Here is a 19,581-nt window from a genome sequence, read left to right as displayed (position 1 = left end):
ACACACACACACACACACACACCAGTGCCTTATTTGTTCTTTGACAGTTTTGTTTACTGTACCTGCATTACCTGCTTCTCAAACACTGTTCTGATTGTTAGACTGTGTCCACGATAGAGTGAGTAATGTGGGTGGGTGCTTTCAAGTAATGTCACCCACATTACTTGAAAGCATGCAAACTATTGCACTCTCACTAGAGAGTGCAATAGTTTGCATACTTTCAATAGGTTGTGTGTGTAACTGTTCCCGTTTCCTTTTCTGGTTCAGTTTTTCCAACTTAATTTGATTGGCTCAGCAGCAGATTTCAACCGCAAATGCATAATAAGGTATTGTGTGTTTCCAGTTAAAATTAGCTTTGATTTTCTTTGAAACTTATTTTGTGCCAATATTCCTACTTTTCTGATTGTTGTGTTGTGACACATCCAGCGCAGCGATAGTTCATTGAGACATGGAAGTCAAAAGGTTTATATAATTCCCCAGACCCCCTTTATTCATTCTCTAACAGTAATTCCTTCTGCTACTTTAAATCAGCTGTCTCTCTACGTCAACTCCCTTCACTCTCAATCGCTGCAAGCTAACTCACTCATGCCCACAATTCAATCAGGTGGTCCTTTTAAGCAGTCACTACTCTGTGTTCACTCTACATGCCAAGCTGACTCAGTGATTGTTCAGATGTGAGTGTTCAAATTCCCTCCAACTCTCCGGCCTCCTCCCTGTGGCATTTAGTTCTGTAATGGGTGATTCTGTCATTATAATGTGATCGATGGATATGTGGTATCTAGTTCTGTTATGGGTATCTGTGATTATAATGTGTTTTATGGATTGTATTATGATTGTGTGATATGTATCTACAGTATGTGGTATATGGAATGCATTGAAAGTTATGTTGATGTAATGTCTTTATCTTATGCTCTGCTCTGGAGTCTGGAGGTTGTTGTTGATATCAGAGATGTGTCTCGGTGCACAGGTAATCTGAGATATCACATGAGCGGAGCCACACCGCCATACTAAAAGAAATAGCTTTGCAATACATGTTTAATGGTCAATCTGGGCTGAAGAGTCTTAATTAACAATTGTAGAAGCAAATGTAATGTTTACAAATCTCATGCAAACCTATTTTAAGAGATTTCAGTTCCAGCACCACAATCTTGGCCTCTATACTAGATACTTTAGCCAATCTACATGCCTATAATAAAGCTTGTAGGTCTGGTATTTTCAGTTAAAAAAATCCCAGAATATGGATGCCAGGGGTTCATTTAACTTTTAGAGACTCAACAGTTACAGTCCTGTAGGCCTAAGGGTCCATTAGGCCCTGGACCCAATGCTGGGAACCAGTGAACTACAATAAGGATACAAATTAGGCCACACAAGGCCATTTACTTAGCACTATTAGCATGGTTGATGGAGGGAGAGATGCATGCCAGAACAGGAAAGATCTGAAAGATGGAGAAGACCTTTTCAGAGAGTGCCTGTTTTTGATTAAGCTATTGTCAGAGTTTTGATTTAAGTATGTATTAACAGTTTGCAGAATGGGTAGGCATGGAAAGCAATACTCAATAGAAGGAGAGGAGATATGATTTGTCTGGCTATGGACTTTTAATGTTCGCTTTAAGAAAACATTAAATGGTACCATTTCTTCTTCTTGGTCTGCGTCTCATAGGAGAGCTATGGACACCCCAAAAAACATGACCTCTGCACTCGTTCACCAACCATTTCTTCTTAAGACCCACTTAAGCCGTTTTCACGAAGATATAATTACATTCACCAATAATAATTGGTTCATCCGTTTTCTTAAATTGTACAGATTTTAGTAATTGTCAGAGCAGTGGTTTTCAGGAGTCCTTAAGGATCTAAGCGGGTCCCCAGCTAAATGAGGAACACTTGAAACACGATGAAACAATCACTCAGTAGGTTCTTCATTAGTTCATAGTTGGCAAGTAAATTCATGTTGAGATGAAATTTATTTAATTTAGCAAAGGAATAACTTCCAGTTCAGCAGTCCTTCCACCAGAACAGAGATTAGATGACAAATGAGAGGAAAGTCTTCAGACAGTGTCTGATTGACTCACTGCATCCTGCCTGTATCCAGCTGAATTAGTCTTTTTAGTGTATCAGTTCAATAGTGCCATCTGGTGTCCACTGTCCGGAAATGTAACTCCCAGCAATAATGATCTTTGAATTTTCCTTGAAAAAAAAACAAAAAAACAAAAACAATAGTCCATTCCAAGTTCATCTTTAATAATAACTTACATGCTGGAATTTCACAAGGCTTTGATTCACAAGGAGGAGTCATTGACTTTATAATTTAAAACATACAGTATTGCTAACTTTGTAACTGGAATGTGTGCTCTCTGCTCTGAGCTGCAATCCTGTCACTTTACTTAATAGTGTAATATTCCTCTCCATGACCTCGGGTGGGTTCTTCAAAACGCTTGTGGCTAAGAGGAGTGCTGTGAAAACTTAATCAAATGGTATTTCTGAGAGATTCTATGGCCCTGTGTAGGGTACTAGACACAGTAACTGGGGTTTGCTGCACCAGGGCAGTTGGGATAAAAAGTGTTTATCCACTGCGGTATATCCCACCCACCGGTTACTCTAAGCAGGTTCAAATACAAACACAAAGAATTTGCTCTACCCTTGTCTCAATCCTGTTCATTGTAAGTTAATGAATGCACAGTGAGATGGAATTGATGTGAAAAACAAATGTGAAAAAAATAATGTGGTTCATAATAATGGCCATTTATCATATTAGTTGTAAATATAACACATTGATAGACAAACTTTTAAAAAACCTTTTCAGATGAAGATTGGACATCAGCCAATGCAAGTACATAATATACAAAACAATGCAAAATAGTCATCCAGTTCTGTATAAAAACAACAATATTGGCATTCAAGGGTGACCAAAGGGACACTGGTATACAACATAATATATGTGTTGCATTTAAACTAACATCAAGGCATGGCATGTAGAGGAAACAACAAAATACATATTTTACAAACATGGAGGAAAATGCAGATTCTCCAACAATGGCAGTCAGTTACAGCTGAGCAACACTTCCACATGACAACAACCGCTGTGTTCAAATTTATTTCCGTACACTATTCATGCGTGTTTGACAGAAGGAAAGAATGAAGTCTGTTGATTTGAACCAAATCCCTGCCTCTGTATTGTAGATAAAATGTGGAGTAGAGAGGTGGCTGCATGAGTCTATGGAACACGGCACAAAGGCACACAGGCTAAAAAAGGCACATTGGCAGAAAGGGCACATTGGCCACCAAATCAAAATCAAAATCTAGTATTAGCTGAGAAACCCTGGAGATTGTGCAAAGTCATTTGAAGATTAGAAAAATGATCAGCAATCGGGGTAGAAAATTGGGTGCAGGCTTTAGTTCCGACATACTACTGGTCCGAGTGTCATTAAACCGACAACCTATGTCAAACATTAACCTTACCCTAACCGCAAGCACGGCAGCAGGGCATTTTCAGCCTAGAAAATTAACTCCAGCCTTCAGCTAAGAAATACCAAGTAGTCGTGGTCTTTGGCTGGTGTTACAGTATGTCGTATCCACCAGCCACTTTGGCTTGCAAGAGGCAATCATTATTTGAAGGTTCTCCTGGTCGGTAAAATAGTCAAAGTGGTTGGTGGAAAAAAAAGAAAAAAAAGTGAAATGAAAGAAAAAAATACAGTTACATTCCTGCCCTCATTATCATAAATAGAACAGTAGAGGATGGGAGTTAGCACAGTATCCACTGGCATTGCTGCTTAGCGGTTGCTCCTCATTGCCTCCTTAGCTGCCAAGATTAAGGGTGTGAGGCTGGACAAAGGCTTGGCCATTTTTAGGAATGGGTGCTGCAGGGACACGCAGAAAAAGAGAAAGTTCACATTAGATACAACAAAGTTAAAGACACAGGGGGAAATAGACGATCCACAAGCTCACATTGCGACACCAACATACGATGAAGGATTATTCAGGCTTATGTAATTAAATGTGCTCTATACATAAAGATGCCTTTGACTTGACACAGACTAGTATAGTACTGTACATGACAAGAGTGTGTCTTACCCAGTGGTGTAAAGTAACTAAGTGCACTTACTTAAGTACCTCTGCTTAAGTACTATTTTGAGGCATTTGTACTTTACTTGAGTATTTCCAATACTTTTACTTCTACTCCAGTAAATCTTCAGAGGCAAATATTGTACTTTTACACCAACACATTAATTTGAAAACTTTAGTTACTTTGTAGATTGATTATTATTACAAAACAGACATTAACCACTTCAACCCTTTATACTTTTTGCCATTTGAAAATAGCCAATCTATTTTCAAAAGATTTTCATACATTTGAAAAGTTGAAATGGGACATTCTGCATAATGAGTACTTTCTACTATTGGTACATACCAATACTTTTGTTAAAGTAAATATTGAATCCCAGACCTTTACCTAGTACTTTGATACTTTCACTTAAGCAAAACATCTGAGTACTTTTTCCCCACCACTGGTCTTCTTACCTGCAGCAGCTCTTTGCCACTTCCTCGTTTCTCCACGTCCATCTCCAGACAGCGGGACAGGAAGGACCTGAAGACGGGGGACAGCTTCTCTGGACTCTGCAGCTCAGGAGTCCCATTGGTGGCAATCAGATACAGAGCCTGCACGACAACGCACACATCAGTGTGGTAAGAGAAACGGAGCAAGATGAGATGCGATGATATAGCAATCTTTATCGTCGCTGTTGTGCAGAAACATTGCATCAGTTTTAATGCCCTACTTGTTGTCACGCAAAAGTAGTAGTGAAAGTATCAGATCTACAAGCTCACAACGCCTCATGGGCTTGTAGATCTAAGCTATTTAAAATAAAAATTCAAAAGTGAAAGTGGTTAACTACTTGAACCCCAGCATTGCTATTCCGAGAGGAACATTCTCTAAAAAATCACACCCGTGTGAAGTGAGGGGCGCTAATATATTAAAGTCTAACTCATGTTGATTAGGTGATCTAAAACAAACGGGCGAGAGGGGGTCTTCACTGATTTAAACGCCATTAACAATAAAGAGACATATGACGGAAATGACACATGACGCAAATGTTCCCTTCATTGTCAATACGTTTACAAAACAAACATTGAAATAAAGACAAACATTAAACCTGTGTATAGAAGGGGCTAGCACCCCTCAAAAATAGACACATTGTGAGCTTGTAGCTTGTTTTTGGTGAAGAGATTTGGTGTATAAAAAAAATCACACCCGTGTGAAGCGAGTGTGTGTCACAAATTCGCGGTTGTCGCTAAATGTCCCATTGTCTGCTAAGAAGAGAGCAAGCAAAAGAAGTTGAATCTTGAAAATCTGTGATGGTGTTATTAATTATACAGCATTGTTCCAGCAGTGATGCAAAGACCGCTGTAAAAAGTGGAACTTTGCATGTACATTTTTATGAACATTCTGGACAAATATTTGAATAAGGAGTTACAGACAGCTTCATCCAGTGTAAACGATAACAATAGTGTCCTGAACATTCCAACAATTGTGAACTTCCTGTTTATAACCACTGTCAAAATGACAAACTATCAGTTTCTACATAAAAGGTCCATAATATTTAGATTTTTTAGGGCGAGTAATGTTGGGACTCTAAGGACTGCTAGGTTGATTATTCATTAATTCATTCAAGTTTTATTGATTCTCGAAATTACAGAGTAATTGAACTCATTTTCAGTGTCGTTGAGTAACACAATATCATATAGAAAAACATCACAATATATATATATAAAAAAAAAAAGAAGATAGATATACATGTGAATTACATAGTTTTACAAATAAAAAGCTAAGACAAATTTCAAAACGATCTAAAACCAGTTACATATCGTGGGGGTCTGTATGCTCACCAAGGTTTTAAAACCGCACAAGGGTATCAATGTGGTCAATTTTAATTTAATTTGCAGGCCATTCCATGTATTAGGGCCACATAAGCTAAAAGCAGATCTATCAAGTTCAGAGTTAACTTTTGGTACCTTGAATTTGGGGAAATTATCGGTTGTGAGTTTTCCATTTCAGAAAAGACGAGATGTATTTAGGACAATCTCCAAGCATGGATTTATACAAGAACAGGTGCCAATGCTTAGTCAGCCTGTTCACTGCAAACACCATTATCTTGAAAACTACTGCTTGGATTGCCATGGTGCCATCCATAGGCCAAAATATCCAGTTGCACACATATCATCGCTTAATCTAATGGGCAGATTACAATTTACAATTTACAATTTAGGCATTTAGCAGACGCTCTTAATCCAGAGCGACTTACATTAAGCAATAACAAAAAGCATGGCATACATCACATGTATAAAAAGTAGTTATCATGAATCATGCGTAAACTAAGAACGTAACAGTGGAGTATCTATGTAAACTATACATACTATACTATATAATATATTATACATGTGTACTATAAAGTGCTATGACTACATAAAGTGCAATTCTAGAGCTGTCTACATAACAAGCTATAAGTCTGTTTAAAATACTATCTAAGTCTACATAATGTGCTATCTAAGGGGCTAGGCTAGGGCAAGTGCTACGGGCCATGGTGGAGTCTGAAGAGGTGGGTTTTCAGACTACGGCGGAAGATTGGGAGTGAGGCTGCAGTTCTGACTGCAATGGGAAGTGCATTCCATAGTTTTGGAGCCAGAAGGGAGAAGAGTTTGGGACGTGTGGAGCGTTGTCCCGGCGTTTTTAGTGAAGGTACCTCCAGCTTCCCTGCGTTGGCTGATCTGAGTGAGCGGGAGGGTTTGTAGGGTACGATCATACTTGTGAGATATGGGGGGGCCATGCCTTTGGTTGCTTTGAATGCCAGCATCAGAGTTTTGTATTCTGTGCGGGCAGCGACCGGGAGCCAATGGAGCGAGCGGAGAAGGGGGGAGACGTGTGAGAATTTAGGTTGGTTGAAGACCAAGCGTGCTGCGGCATTTTGGATCAGTTGGAGGGGCTTAAGTGCACATGCCACAAAACGAATTGTGTTCAGCAAGGATACGCCCTACTGATTTAAGTGATCCCAAATCCTTTCATCTAGCACCTCCTATAGGCCAAATGTTGCTTCTGCGCAGACTAAAATCAAGTGGGCAGATTCATTGCCATGAAACTTGCGGAGTACATTCATGCATTGCTCCATGGAAGATGAACTCTAACTATTTGAGAGACCCAATGGTTTTCCCTCTAGCATCACCCTTGTGGCCAGTTTCCAGCTGGGTGTAGAAGCTAGGCTTTTAGACGGTCAGCCTTGTTTACAAAATTAAATTAACATACGATTATTATAATTACAATAGCCAACTGTCCACCAAAACACTCACCCTGAGAGGATTCTCGTTGAGATACGGGGGCTCGCCCTCCACCATCTCTATGGCCATTATGCCCAGGGACCAGATGTCCACTTTAGGCCCATAGGCCTTCCTGGTCACCACCTCAGGGGCCATCCAATATGGAGTCCCCACCATGGTGCTGCGTTTGCTCTGCTCTGGGGTGATCTGGGCACAGAAGCCAAAGTCGGCTGGAGGGGGGAGAGAGAGAGAGAGGGTGGGTGGGGGTTCAGTTTAAACACATTCCCTGCCATCGACAGAGATCTCCGCCAAGTCTAATCCAACGCTTCATTCACCATTGATGACGGAGATCTCCGTCATTTGGTCTTTTCAGTGGTTTATGATAGATCGCTTTCTTCGTGTATACCATGTATGAATGGTTCCTGGTTGCCAAGCAACTGATACAACCTGAATTAACCGCAAGTGAAAATGTCGCCAGCCGTTCGCCTCCACGTTATCAGATTTACCAAAATACATTTATCCCAGATTATTTTCCCAGATTGCGTTTTTGGTCAAAACAAGCTTTATTCAACGGCCCATAACTAAGGAACCGATGATCGCGGTTACAAAATGTATTTTCAATCGCCTGCTCCTCCACACAGCGTTTGTGTACATCCGGTTCACGTCTCGGGACCCGTTGGCCTAAAAGAGAGGAGAGGGGGTCTTGACTCTTCACTGAAAAACACTGGCAGTGGCGGAATAATTAATTAACTGTGCTAACAGACTGTATTGTATGTGTGTTTGACTTTGTTCACGTGTGTGTGTGTGTTGGCGTGCGTGTTCCCTTACTGAGTTTGACAGAGCCGTCCATTCCCAGCAGTACGTTGTCACTCTTAATATCTCTGTGGATGACCTGGTTTGCATGGAGGAACTCCAGGGCCTGGATACACTGGGGGGAGAAGCAGGGAGGGGGGAGGGAGAGAGATAAACTAACATGTTTGTGCCGTCTAATGCTGACCTCTATGATGACCTCTACTGTAGAAAAAAGTAACACCATGATTGTGAGGAGGAGAGAGGACAGGACCTGCTTTTCAATTGTGTGACAGTCCGCTCATAATAGGCAAGGAAATAAAATACCGTGGTCATGTGATCTCACTGATGATTGGATGGGTGACAGGGATGTCTACGGACAATGTCGTAAAATGTATGCACAGGCCAACACGCTGCTCCGGAAATGTTCTATGTGTTCTGCTGATGTAAAGTGTTCACTGTTCAGAGCCTACAGTATGTCACACCTCTGTATACTGCTCATCTCTGCCATTCGTACAGGGTGAGGAGGAGTATGCAGAGGCTCAGAGTGGCCTATAATGATGCTATGAGGTTGTTGCTCCACATTCCCAGATGGCATAGTGCCAGTCAATTGTTTGTGTTGGCTGGTGTGCCTACATGGGATGCACTTTTAGTTTTAAGACACTTGATGTACAATTTTATGTGTCAGAGAACACCATCATACAGGCTCTAACGAGCCCTATGAGAAGCAGTTATACAGTAGATACTCATCCAGGCTCAGAGAGCATTGGAGAAAAATCCTCTATATATTTGACTGAACATCTTGCTATTGAGTGACCCGTTTTGCTTTGCTTGTTTTGCTTTTTTATATTGTAAAAGTACAAGTAAGCCTTGTCGAGCCATGAGGCCCATAGGGAAAGAGCCTATCTCCTGTTTCTGTAGCGTGACGTGAGGTAGCTTTGTACACACACACCCTGGACATGGTGTACATTGTACAAGTACACCCTGTGGTATGTCGCAGGGACTTACCCCAAGAGTGCCAAGCAGGGAGGCACTGGGTCCCATTTCTTTTCGGTCTTTTGTATGACCCGGCCCAGGATCAAACCCGACCTCGCAGTCTCAGGGCGGACACTCTAACCACAATGCCACTGAGCTGGTTTTATATATTGTACTCTTTTTATATTTTGTGCTGTATTTGTTTTATATGGACCCACAGGTCTGAAATAAAGATGAAAATACACCACCAGTCACCCTCCTCTTTAACCTCCATTCCTTCCAACAACCCAACTCTCTCTCCTTTTATCTCCTCCCTGCACCTCCACTCTCTTTGTTGCATTCCTCTCCTGTCTGTGTACCTCTCTGCAGACAGCAGCGATCTGAGGCTCGTCCATGCAGGTCTCTGTCACCACGTCCGTTAGTGAACCGCCAGCCAGATACTCCATCACCACAAACAGCTCATCTCCTACCAGGAAGCTAAACACACGACACACACACAGATGATGCAACGCAATAGTTGCCTGATACTGATACTGTGTCACATGATGTCTTGCGCTGAAATTCGTTCAATGGGGTGTGTGTGTGTGTGTGTGTGTGTGCCTGTAGTACTGTACCTGTCTAAGAAGTTGACAATATTGGGGTTCTTCATTTCCTTCATCACCAGAATCTCATTGATAATCAGCTCTTTCTTGGGCTGTTTCTGCAGGTTTATCTGTTTAATGGCAACCTGTAAAACACATGTCACGTGAACCTGGTAGCATAGTACATTTATGAAAGGTGATATGGAAACAGTTTATTACTACACTAGCAGTAGGTGTTAACAATGTCAGTTGTTGGCTGGCAATGAAAAGATCATAAAAGGTCAACATGGAAAATCATTGTGGAATATGTACATAAAACAGAATAGCTGGTTTGAATGGAAAACCGCATACTACGTAATGTTGTTTTTGTAGACCAGTTTCTCCATGTCTATGTATGTAGATACTGAATCACGCCAAAGTGAAACTGTAGCAGTACACATGACAGATTTAAAAGGACACTTCCTCTTTGCGTGTTACAGTAGTAATGTTCATGGCATAGTTCAACAAGTGCTTCAACCTTACCTCCTGACCCGTGGACACATCTATGGCTGTGTATACCGTTCCAGATGCCCTGTTGGGACAACGACAACAAAATGAATGGAACAGGAGTCACATTTTCATGATTGGTTACATGTAATGCGTAAGTAAAGTACGTTATTCCGTTATTTAAATAACGCTGCACACTGACTCACCCCTGGCCAATCTTCTCGTACCGCGTGTACTTCTTCTTAGGATCTCCAATGCTGACAATGGTTCCTAAGAATCATCAGAACTAGCAGGTGAAAACACAGCATTGGCAGTACACATGAAGTGTGTACACATACAGTACATGAATGTACATATCAGTGCAGTACTGCATGTTATTGTGTACAGTATTATGTCTGTGTGGTTGTTTGTTAGGCAATACGCCTGTGTGTGCACGCATTTGAGTATGTACATAAACTGTGTTTAAGCACTTAGCCCTAAGCACTAGCCCTACAGTATTTACTTAATCGCACAATCAATAGTGAAAATAGACGATCTACGAGTTCAAATTGCGTTGCAATGTGACACTTTTTTCTCTTCAAATTCTTTAAATATAAGGACAAGCCAAAAACAGGGACACCAGGCTGAAAGTGGTTAACATACTGAGTTTGTCCATGATCTCCTCATCGGTCATCTTGCCAGTGCCACCTCCCTTCTTCTTCTGCCTTTCAGCCGCCTTGGAAGCCGAGTCAGGCTCTGGGAGTGGGTCGATCACTGACCGCGTGTACACCTGACGCACAGGTAGGTACATGCATACTCCTCTTTAACATTTTGGTATTATAATACCATAACAGTGCTTCTATGTACTAAAATACTGAAATCATTACACATCGTCTCAGTCTGTCTAAGTAACATTTTAACTTTGTTTCCACACAAAGTTAGGCTTAACAGGATAGATGCCATTCTGCCAGATGGCCAGCAGATGAGGTTGTTGACCGTGCCAGCCGTATTTGTATAACATGTCCCAAAAAGTAGCGGATGTTTACATCAGTTTGAACCAGAAGTGAAAGTCGGCCAGGTCACAGTAGTGGAATGGGGCCTGTCTATCCGAGCGATCCGTTTTTTAATTCATAACTAAGTCAATCTAAGTTCTAATCAAGCGGCGAATATTACATTTTTTGCAGATTATGAGCCATAATGCATATAAAGATGGCATGTGCGCGTGGATTTTTTACGTGATCACGGCCTGGGGCTAGCTAAATGCTACAACATGCTAAATTTAATGCGAACCAATACGGTTATGGCATGCTGGACAGAGTAAAGGTAAACTCGTCTTCACGCCTATGGCATGGAACCTGTGTATACCTGTATGGTATATTGCCTGCTAGCTAATCTGGAATCCTCATTTTAATTAGCTTTGGGAAGATGTGCTTTTTGACACCTTTCTTTACTACTACGCAGATGAAAACTAAGTGCTCCAGTTGTCGGTCAGCATGAAGACTCACCGATTTTGTGTGCTCCGGCCTTGGTGCCACCACCGGAGGCGGAGCTTCATCGTCATCGTCATCGACCCCATCCTTACCGGTCAACGGCGAGGTGTCTGTACCCTGTATACCTGGCTGCAACAGCGAGGACAGACGGTGTGAAACACAGTACATGCAGGTCGCAATAGTACGCCACATTTTCGTGACAGTGTCTCTCAGAATACATTGGTGCTAAATAGACACAGAATCACTTGAAGACAGGCAGTGTACAGTCAACTTCATTCATTTTTGCAAGAATGGATGATGTGAAATTACTCACCAACTGTGCATCTTTATCTGTAGGGGAGAGAGAGAGGCGAAATATCAAGGGTCAGGTTTCTCTGTAAAGCCTAGTTCAGACCCAAGATTTGCAAACAAGATAAAACACTTCAGCCCAATTTATACTTTAGAGTATGACAGTTCCATAGCATGGACCATAAATTGGCAATCTACATGCTCACAGCGTTTGTATTAGGCAGACATCAGGGGCACGGACCTGAGGCAGAAAAGCTGAGGTATTTCTGTTTGTTGCTTGTTGCGTCATAGAACTTGAGAATGTCGAGGACAGCCTGAGGATTCTGCTTCTGTTCTTGTTTACTGATGTTGGAAGTCTGAAGGAGACGGGCCCACTGATCTGGCATGCCCTGGACACGCACGCACGCACACACACACACACAAACACACACCTCATCAAATTAAGTGGATAATTCTTGTTTCTCAACAACATTTTCATGTCAATTTATTCTGCTGTGGATCTCCATTTCAAAAGGTTTTGAGGACCCCCATAACAGATGTCAGCATTTTTTTAAATAGCGGATCTACAGTACTAGAAAACCTAAACAAGTGTTTAAACTGTTCCAGATAACACAACAGATCTACAAACTCACAACGTGTCGCATTATGAGCTTGTACATCAGCTACTTTTGAATAACCCAGATATAACTGACCTCGACCCCACTTTGAGAACCAGTTCTAAAAGAAATACAGAAACAAAAGAGAGCAGGAATCCTACAGGTACACACAGAAAACACGCATACATGGATATATTGGAGAGCGCAGACACACCCACTTACAGTGAACTCTCCAGTGACAGCATCAAAGCCAACATGGATGGTGTGTTCAAAGTCTGAGGGGGAAGAGATCTCCGGTCTGTCCTTGTCGCGGTCTTTCTTTCTGCCTCCTGCGGACAAAGGTCAGGGGTTAAGATCTGGTTCTAGGTTCTTTGGCTTCTCATACTGCATTCTTGTCTCTGCGTTTACAGTCTCTCTTACCCTTCTCTGAGGCAAAGATTGAGATGATCTTGTTTCTGGACTTCTTTTCTTCTGGTACGGAGGGCAGCGGCCGTGAGCTGTCCTTGGCTCCTCCTTGGCTGCTCATCCTGACAGGGGGGGCGGGGGGCTTGTCCTCACACACTCCGCTGTCACACATCTACACACATGTACACCTGTGAAATAAAGAGAGTCAGACACATGACGTAAATGCATGATATCAAACAGACTCACGCCACCCATTATGTCAATAGACGCACGCTCACATCCAAAAGACCAATTTGAGACGGTCAATCTCTAGATACTGTAAATGCACAAAAACTCTGCCTTTCTGCCTCACTATGGGTATCACAAGAACCGACCGACCGGTTTGCGGTCGCCGAGCCCCGAGAGGTTGGTGTGTCTTTGGTCGTTCTCCATAGAATATTGATATTACCTGCAAATACGCATCTATGGTCGAATCAGCTCTTGGTATCTCCATATATATATATATATATATATATATATATATATATATATATATATATATATATATATATATATATATATATAGGCATAAAAGAGACACAGGCAGACAGATACAGAGATCTCCCTGGGCATAAAAAGGGACACAGACGGGTACAAACGTTGTACACGAGGGGCATCGTTCCCAGCGGTATCGGCCTAGTCAATCAAATACAGATATGTAAGTTAACCACATGAACCATAGCCTCCTAAAAGCAGGGCCGGCTTAATGGAAGGGTGTTGCAGCACAGGGCACCAACATTGGGTGGCACCAAACAGTGGGGAGAAAGTGAAAAAAGACTCAACCATCGCTGCAAGAGCGCCAGAATTTTGAAGCAAAGACTATGAAGGAGCACTAAAACGGTGAAGCACGGTGGTGAAGCATCAAATTCAGCAGCACTATACTGTTATCAAAACAAACTGAACCAGCCAGCCACACTTAAGTACAGAGACTAGACACACTCACACCTACTATGTCTGCCAGCCGCATTGGTGTCTGCTCTGGTCTCCTACCGTATGCGTTTGAAAGAGGGGAACAGAAAGAGTGAGCAGGAAGTAAAGCTGACAAGGTGGTATGACGTGCTGGGTCTCGTTCATGGCTTTGCAAATGAATGAGGAAGGAAGAGAGCGAGACAGAGCAAATAATATCACTGAACTCTTGAGTGAGAGACCGAGTACATTATGAGAGGAGTAAAAGATAGAAAGATTAAGGAGGGAAGGACAGGGATGCAATACAGAGCAGTGTGGGGAAGAGAAGGACTGTGTTTACATGTGACCTACATAAGACAAATGTTGATTTAACTCGACTATTGGGCGCCTGGTTGGTGCAGTGCACGGACCGTGTGCTCCTTGTGGGCCACGTGGCCCACAAGGTCCGTCATGTCTTGCATATCATAATCTCTCTTCTCTGCCCTTGGATTCCTGTTTTTCTAATCTCTAGATTCTCTCCTATCTGAACAATGAAACATACAATGTGACCAGGAAAAGGAAAACACTCAGGTGTTTCTAACACTCAGGGTTGTCTTGCACTCAAGGTGGAGTCTCTGAGTGCTAATAGTTCAAAAGGAGCTTATGACAACTTTATAACCTCCTTCAAACACATAATACATACACACACCTCCATAGTCCATATAAACATGCATGCACATGTGTGCATTTGGATGTTGCTGCCGGCATCCAGTTCAAAAGACAGGCGACGACACACACACACACACACACACACACACACACACACACACACACACACACACACACACACACACACACACACACACACACACACACACACACACACACACACACACACACACACACACACACAAGCAAACAAAGGTTTCCTCACTTCTGACACAGTCAGAGTTTACATGGCTAACAAATGTGGCTTCATTTCTGAGTCAGGTGGGCTGGCCCGGTACTACGAAATCAGCAGCAAGCATTGCATGCAGAAAACATGTTGGCATGTAGGCAGCCTTGTACCTGCAAATTCTGAAGCAGTGCAGATCAATTCAGCAAGCCATTTGGCACATTCCACTGAGGAGGTGATCGCCATGCTACAGGCCTTGCTTAATATGTTTGTAATTGTTCAACAATGTATTACAAAATACAAATTGACCCTTGGGGGAAAGAAAGATAACCTTGAAAACGAACAGTGACCAACAGTCTAATCTTATGAAAATGTCACTTGAGTTGATTCATGTTGGAATTTTTGGCTGATTTAATAATATACTCCTCAGCCTATGAGCAGAATGCAAAGTTCCTCAAAGACGTGTGTCTACTCTGAATATTCCAACCACTATTTCATGTAAGCTAAGCTTATAAACTGATGCTGTAATTGTAAACCTAAGCTAGGTAGACTAACTAGTACCCAACCAACAGTGATTTGCTACAGTTCAGAATCAGATCAGGATAAAGTATGTGACTGCATCTGAAACACGTTATGACATGACAGTAGCATTAATTGTCAGTGTCAAATCTTGAACAGCAAAATTACACCAAGCCATGACATGGTAAAGAAAGCACTCAGTCAACTTACATACTCTCCTAATGTACCGCTCTGTACTTATTGGTCAAGATCCTTTTCAAGGAGGAAGGGCATTAGTTGAGCTAATGGATACTCACCCCTTTGTTCCCTCTTCTGTGCCTTACAGAAGACCAGTAAAAACAATAACAGCTTTTGTTATATTCCGTATTCCCTGGTCGAATGTACAGTGTGTGCGGTCTTCTCATTCGCCCCTTTATCTAGCTATCTCTTTTACTATTGCCTTTTCCTTCTAGGTCTCTCTCCCTCTTCCTCCCTCTTCTCAGGGCAGGTTATAGCAGGCTGGCTCATTCCTCAGTGGTCCAGGAGACAACAAGTACTGTCTTGTCCTTGCAGAGTAAAATTAAAGCCCAGCCCTTAATGTGCATCTTCAAATTGTGTGCGAGTGCATGTGCATGTGTGTGTGTGTGTGTGTCTGTGTGTGTGTGCGTGTGTGTGCTAGACTGACTAATGGGTGCTGGTGGGCCAGGCTGAGACTTGTTGTCTCGGGAGGAATTCCATAGCTGCAGGGGAAGGGTGGGTGTGTCCTCCCAGGCCATCAATGCATGCGTATGCCAAGGCAAGCCCCTGCTCAAGCGCATTCACTTGCTACAAGGGCTCAGAAACCGGGGGGCTTGCTTAGTTCAGTGTGATCGTGTTTGATGATTCTGTTGATTTAAGCTTGGCTTAGTGAATGCCGAAGCACATGCTCCAGGTGAGCAAGCAGGTGAACAGCGTGGTTGCACCATGCGTCTTTTGCAGGTTTCTTTTTGAAGTCTGTCCGTTTTTACTTTAAAAAGGGGCTAGCGCCCCTCAATAACTTTATAATAACTATAGGTTCGGGCGACTATGAGGCCCTCACAACTATGTTGCACCGCCAAGCTGACCAAAATGCCCATATAATATGGAGATCTCTGTATCCGTAAGTCCTTGTCCCGTTTATGCCCATATATGGAGATTGCTGATGTCATCAGTATATGCCTACATAAGTATATATGGGCATGCCCCCTTTTGTGCCCATATACAGAGCTGACCGATTTGTTTGCACATGATGCCATGACGACACATTGAGGTTCGACAACACACTCCATATTCCCAAACTATGGTGCGTGCACCCCTTGTGGTGCGCAAACGCCCTCTAAGGGGTGCGTGACATGAAAAGGGTAATGGCAATTTTATGGTGTTATTTAACCCATTTAGGCCTGACGTCAAAATTAAAAAAACGTTCGCTCTGAAAGAATATATATTCAAAGATTTGTGCCGCATTCTCACGATTTTTCAAAAATAGCAGACCTACAAGCTTGTAGATCTGCTATTGTTCAATAGCTAAAGTATAACATAATGCTTAGTTAAAACACCAAAAGGGGTTCCCGTCCAGAATGGGTTAACACAAAAGGAAAAATCCGGTAAAATACTGTTGTAAGGAGATGTATAGAGTAGCTGCGGGAGTATACAGCAGCTGCATGTCTCAGTGCAGTAATCTATGATTATTTGCCATAATCATATTGAAAAATGCATCATTTTCGGCCAAATACACACCCCCAACACTATAGACTGAGTGTTGAGGGTGCGTCAGCTAGGTCAGGAGGTAAAAGGGAGTGCACGGCCAAAAGGTTTGGGGACCGCTGGGTTAGACCAGAGCCTTAGATATAGACAGAGCTTCGCAAACTGCGTTCACTTCATGGGGCCAGTCTAATGGCGGGTCTCCTACATAGACTTCTATTGAACATGGGGACAACCGGAAGTTTACAGGAATGCATTGGAGTCTATGGGCTCACGCGAGTACATGAACCACGTGACCGGGCTGTTTTCTGCCCCCTCAATATCGCAACTCTTCTATTAGATGGCTCTGGGTTAAACTACTGGGCTGAAACTTTGTCCAAATATGGAGATCAGTACATAGTACTGATGCCATAATACCAACATGCTGCTGAAAAACACCTCAACATTCTAACCTTCTTCCCTTGCCCAATACTAAAATGATATTCTTTCGGACTCTGTCTTGCTGCACTTTCTATTCCCTGTGCATGGCGATCTCTAAGGGAAGCCCACTGGCACTTCCCCATCCTGGAACTCCCTGACCACCAGAGGGTCACATGGCCATGCTGACCAACCAGACGAGAGCAAACACAGACGTCGAGCTGTTTACAGGAAGTGAACTGAACAGCAGGCTTTTGTATTTGGCTTCTATAAAAGGAAATTCTGCACAGGACTTCCTGGAAGGAGTGATGTAGGCCTGCCCTCTATCCCCCCCCCCCCCCCCCCCCCCTTCATTCACTAACAGAAACGTAAGACGCACAAGTGTGACTGACACACACACACACACACACACACACACACACACACACACACACACACACACACACACACACACACACACACACACACACACACACACACACACACACACACACACACACACACACACACACACACACACACACACACACACACACACACACACACACACACACACACACACACACACACACACACACACACACCTGTTATTCAAACAGCTGCCACTCCCCTATGTCAACATCTTGATTGATAAAATAAATTACCAACCTGGGGTGACCAAAGCGACCTGCCTACTGGCCTGGCAAGATTCAGACCCATGCAGGTGGGCTCATTTTAAAGTAATGAGTAGTATACCAATTCAATGTGTGTAGTTTCCTCACATATGAGAGGGACACATAAATATTATTGATGTACTTTATACACATTTCCTAAACCAATGCTGGTTGAATGGCATGGACTTTCACATAGCAATGACCATAGAACATCAAGTATACCGGTATACATTTTCGTTTGCAAGTAAAGACAACAGACTGGTCTTGTTCTTACAGGAGGTATAGCCTTAGGTAAGCTACATTAAGCAGAGCAGAGTTATTCTGTAGTAAATATTACTAGGCCTAATTTCACTTTCCTGCTCTTGTACTTGTTTGTTCTATCCCAATGAATACCAGCCAGGTCGCTCCATTAGTGTCATGCAACTATGACAAATACAATCTGCAGAAGAGAAGGGTTGTTATTACTATTAATAGCTTACTATGGGCTACAGGCTACCACCATCCTCTGCCTGTCATTAACTTTGAAAACATGCCTCCTCTCTGAACTCACAACACTGCGAGGGGTCGGTAAGATCGTTAGTATCTGTCTCTGTATAACTTTGATAATTACAGTACATTTCAAGTACAACTCAATACAAAAACTGTTAACTGTGAGTGGACGACACAATAAAGCATTACACTTGTTTACAATAGGGCCCACCATTTTCAATTAATCTTCGGTTTTATTTAAAGATTTGCTGATGTAAACCTGAACTGCCCCTTTTTTCCACGCTTCTACTAATAAAAAACGTCAAGGAAACACATTTGGCCATGTGTCTGGGATCAGTTATATTGATATCAATTATACAAAGAGATCAATCACATCAGGTGATCAAGTTTAAGCCAGTCTGATATAGAAAACGAATGAGGAACATGACTCACTCACCATTATGTGTAACCCCTGCTATTGAGAGCTATCCCTTCTTCATTGATTCACAAAGCCAAAACTCACCAGTTGCTGTCAGATGCAAAAAAGAAGGGGGGAAAAAGGCAAACTTTTGAAACCCCGCCCCAGCCACGCACGCTCGATTCTTGTCGAAAAACACCCCTCTGGTTTGGTGGTGCAGATTTCTAGTATAGCAGTTAGGCAGTCTGACACTGAAGCGGCGACACATGCGCCGAAAAATCACTAATCACCAAATTCTCTGCAGTGCTACTACCACAGAGTTGTCTGCTGCTACTGCTAGTGCTAGTGCTAAAGCTTGTAGGCTCTAATCTTCCTTGGCTCAGCGGCGGAAATCATGGCGGAAATAACCATGGGTGAATGATGACGTTTGAAGCCGACGCTGCTTGACGCTGCTTCGGTTGGTCACGTGTCTGTGTCTGTGTTGGAGCTTTAAACATTTGGCGCTGTACTATTTAGTATTTAAAGCAGTTCTCTCATCATTTTAACATCAATGACCAGTTTGATCATTCGTTATTATAGGCAAAAAAAATAAAATAATAGGCCTAATACAAAAATCAAATCATATATCAAATGGCATGAACCCTTTTTTATCTCTATAATCTGTTCATTTAAAAGTTATCTCTTGACCTCCTTGGACC

At 42.4% G+C, this 19,581-nt stretch overlaps 1 protein-coding gene across 2 annotated transcripts; it reads right to left on the bottom strand.

The window, feature by feature from the left end:
- Positions 1–2,217: 2,217 nt before the first annotated feature.
- On the bottom strand, positions 2,218–19,304 carry LOC306942789 (serine/threonine-protein kinase PAK 2-like). Of its 2 annotated transcripts, none has more exons than XM_079528879.1 (15): positions 18,989–19,304; positions 12,907–13,079; positions 12,709–12,815; positions 12,132–12,279; positions 11,916–11,932; positions 11,618–11,731; positions 10,776–10,902; positions 10,340–10,403; positions 10,170–10,218; positions 9,681–9,793; positions 9,426–9,543; positions 8,131–8,230; positions 7,336–7,532; positions 4,516–4,653; positions 2,218–3,854 (listed from the first exon to the last, which is right to left on the bottom strand). In XM_079528879.1, exons 2-15 carry the CDS (start codon positions 13,061–13,063, stop codon positions 3,768–3,770), a joined length of 1,536 nt encoding a protein of 511 aa, XP_079385005.1. In that variant the 5' UTR covers positions 13,064–13,079; positions 18,989–19,304; the 3' UTR covers positions 2,218–3,767. The 2 variants fall into 2 exon arrangements, with proteins under 2 accessions (XP_079385005.1, XP_079385006.1); XM_079528880.1 differs by lacking the exon at positions 18,989–19,304 and adding an exon at positions 15,526–15,689.
- Positions 19,305–19,581: the final 277 nt, after the last annotated feature.

Source organism: Electrona antarctica, assembly GCF_951216825.1.
Source record: "Electrona antarctica genome assembly, chromosome: 18".
Taxonomy (NCBI): Eukaryota; Metazoa; Chordata; class Actinopteri; order Myctophiformes; family Myctophidae; genus Electrona; species Electrona antarctica.
The sequence above is the reverse complement of the archived record's forward strand: the minus strand, read 5'-3'. Positions and strand labels throughout refer to the sequence as shown.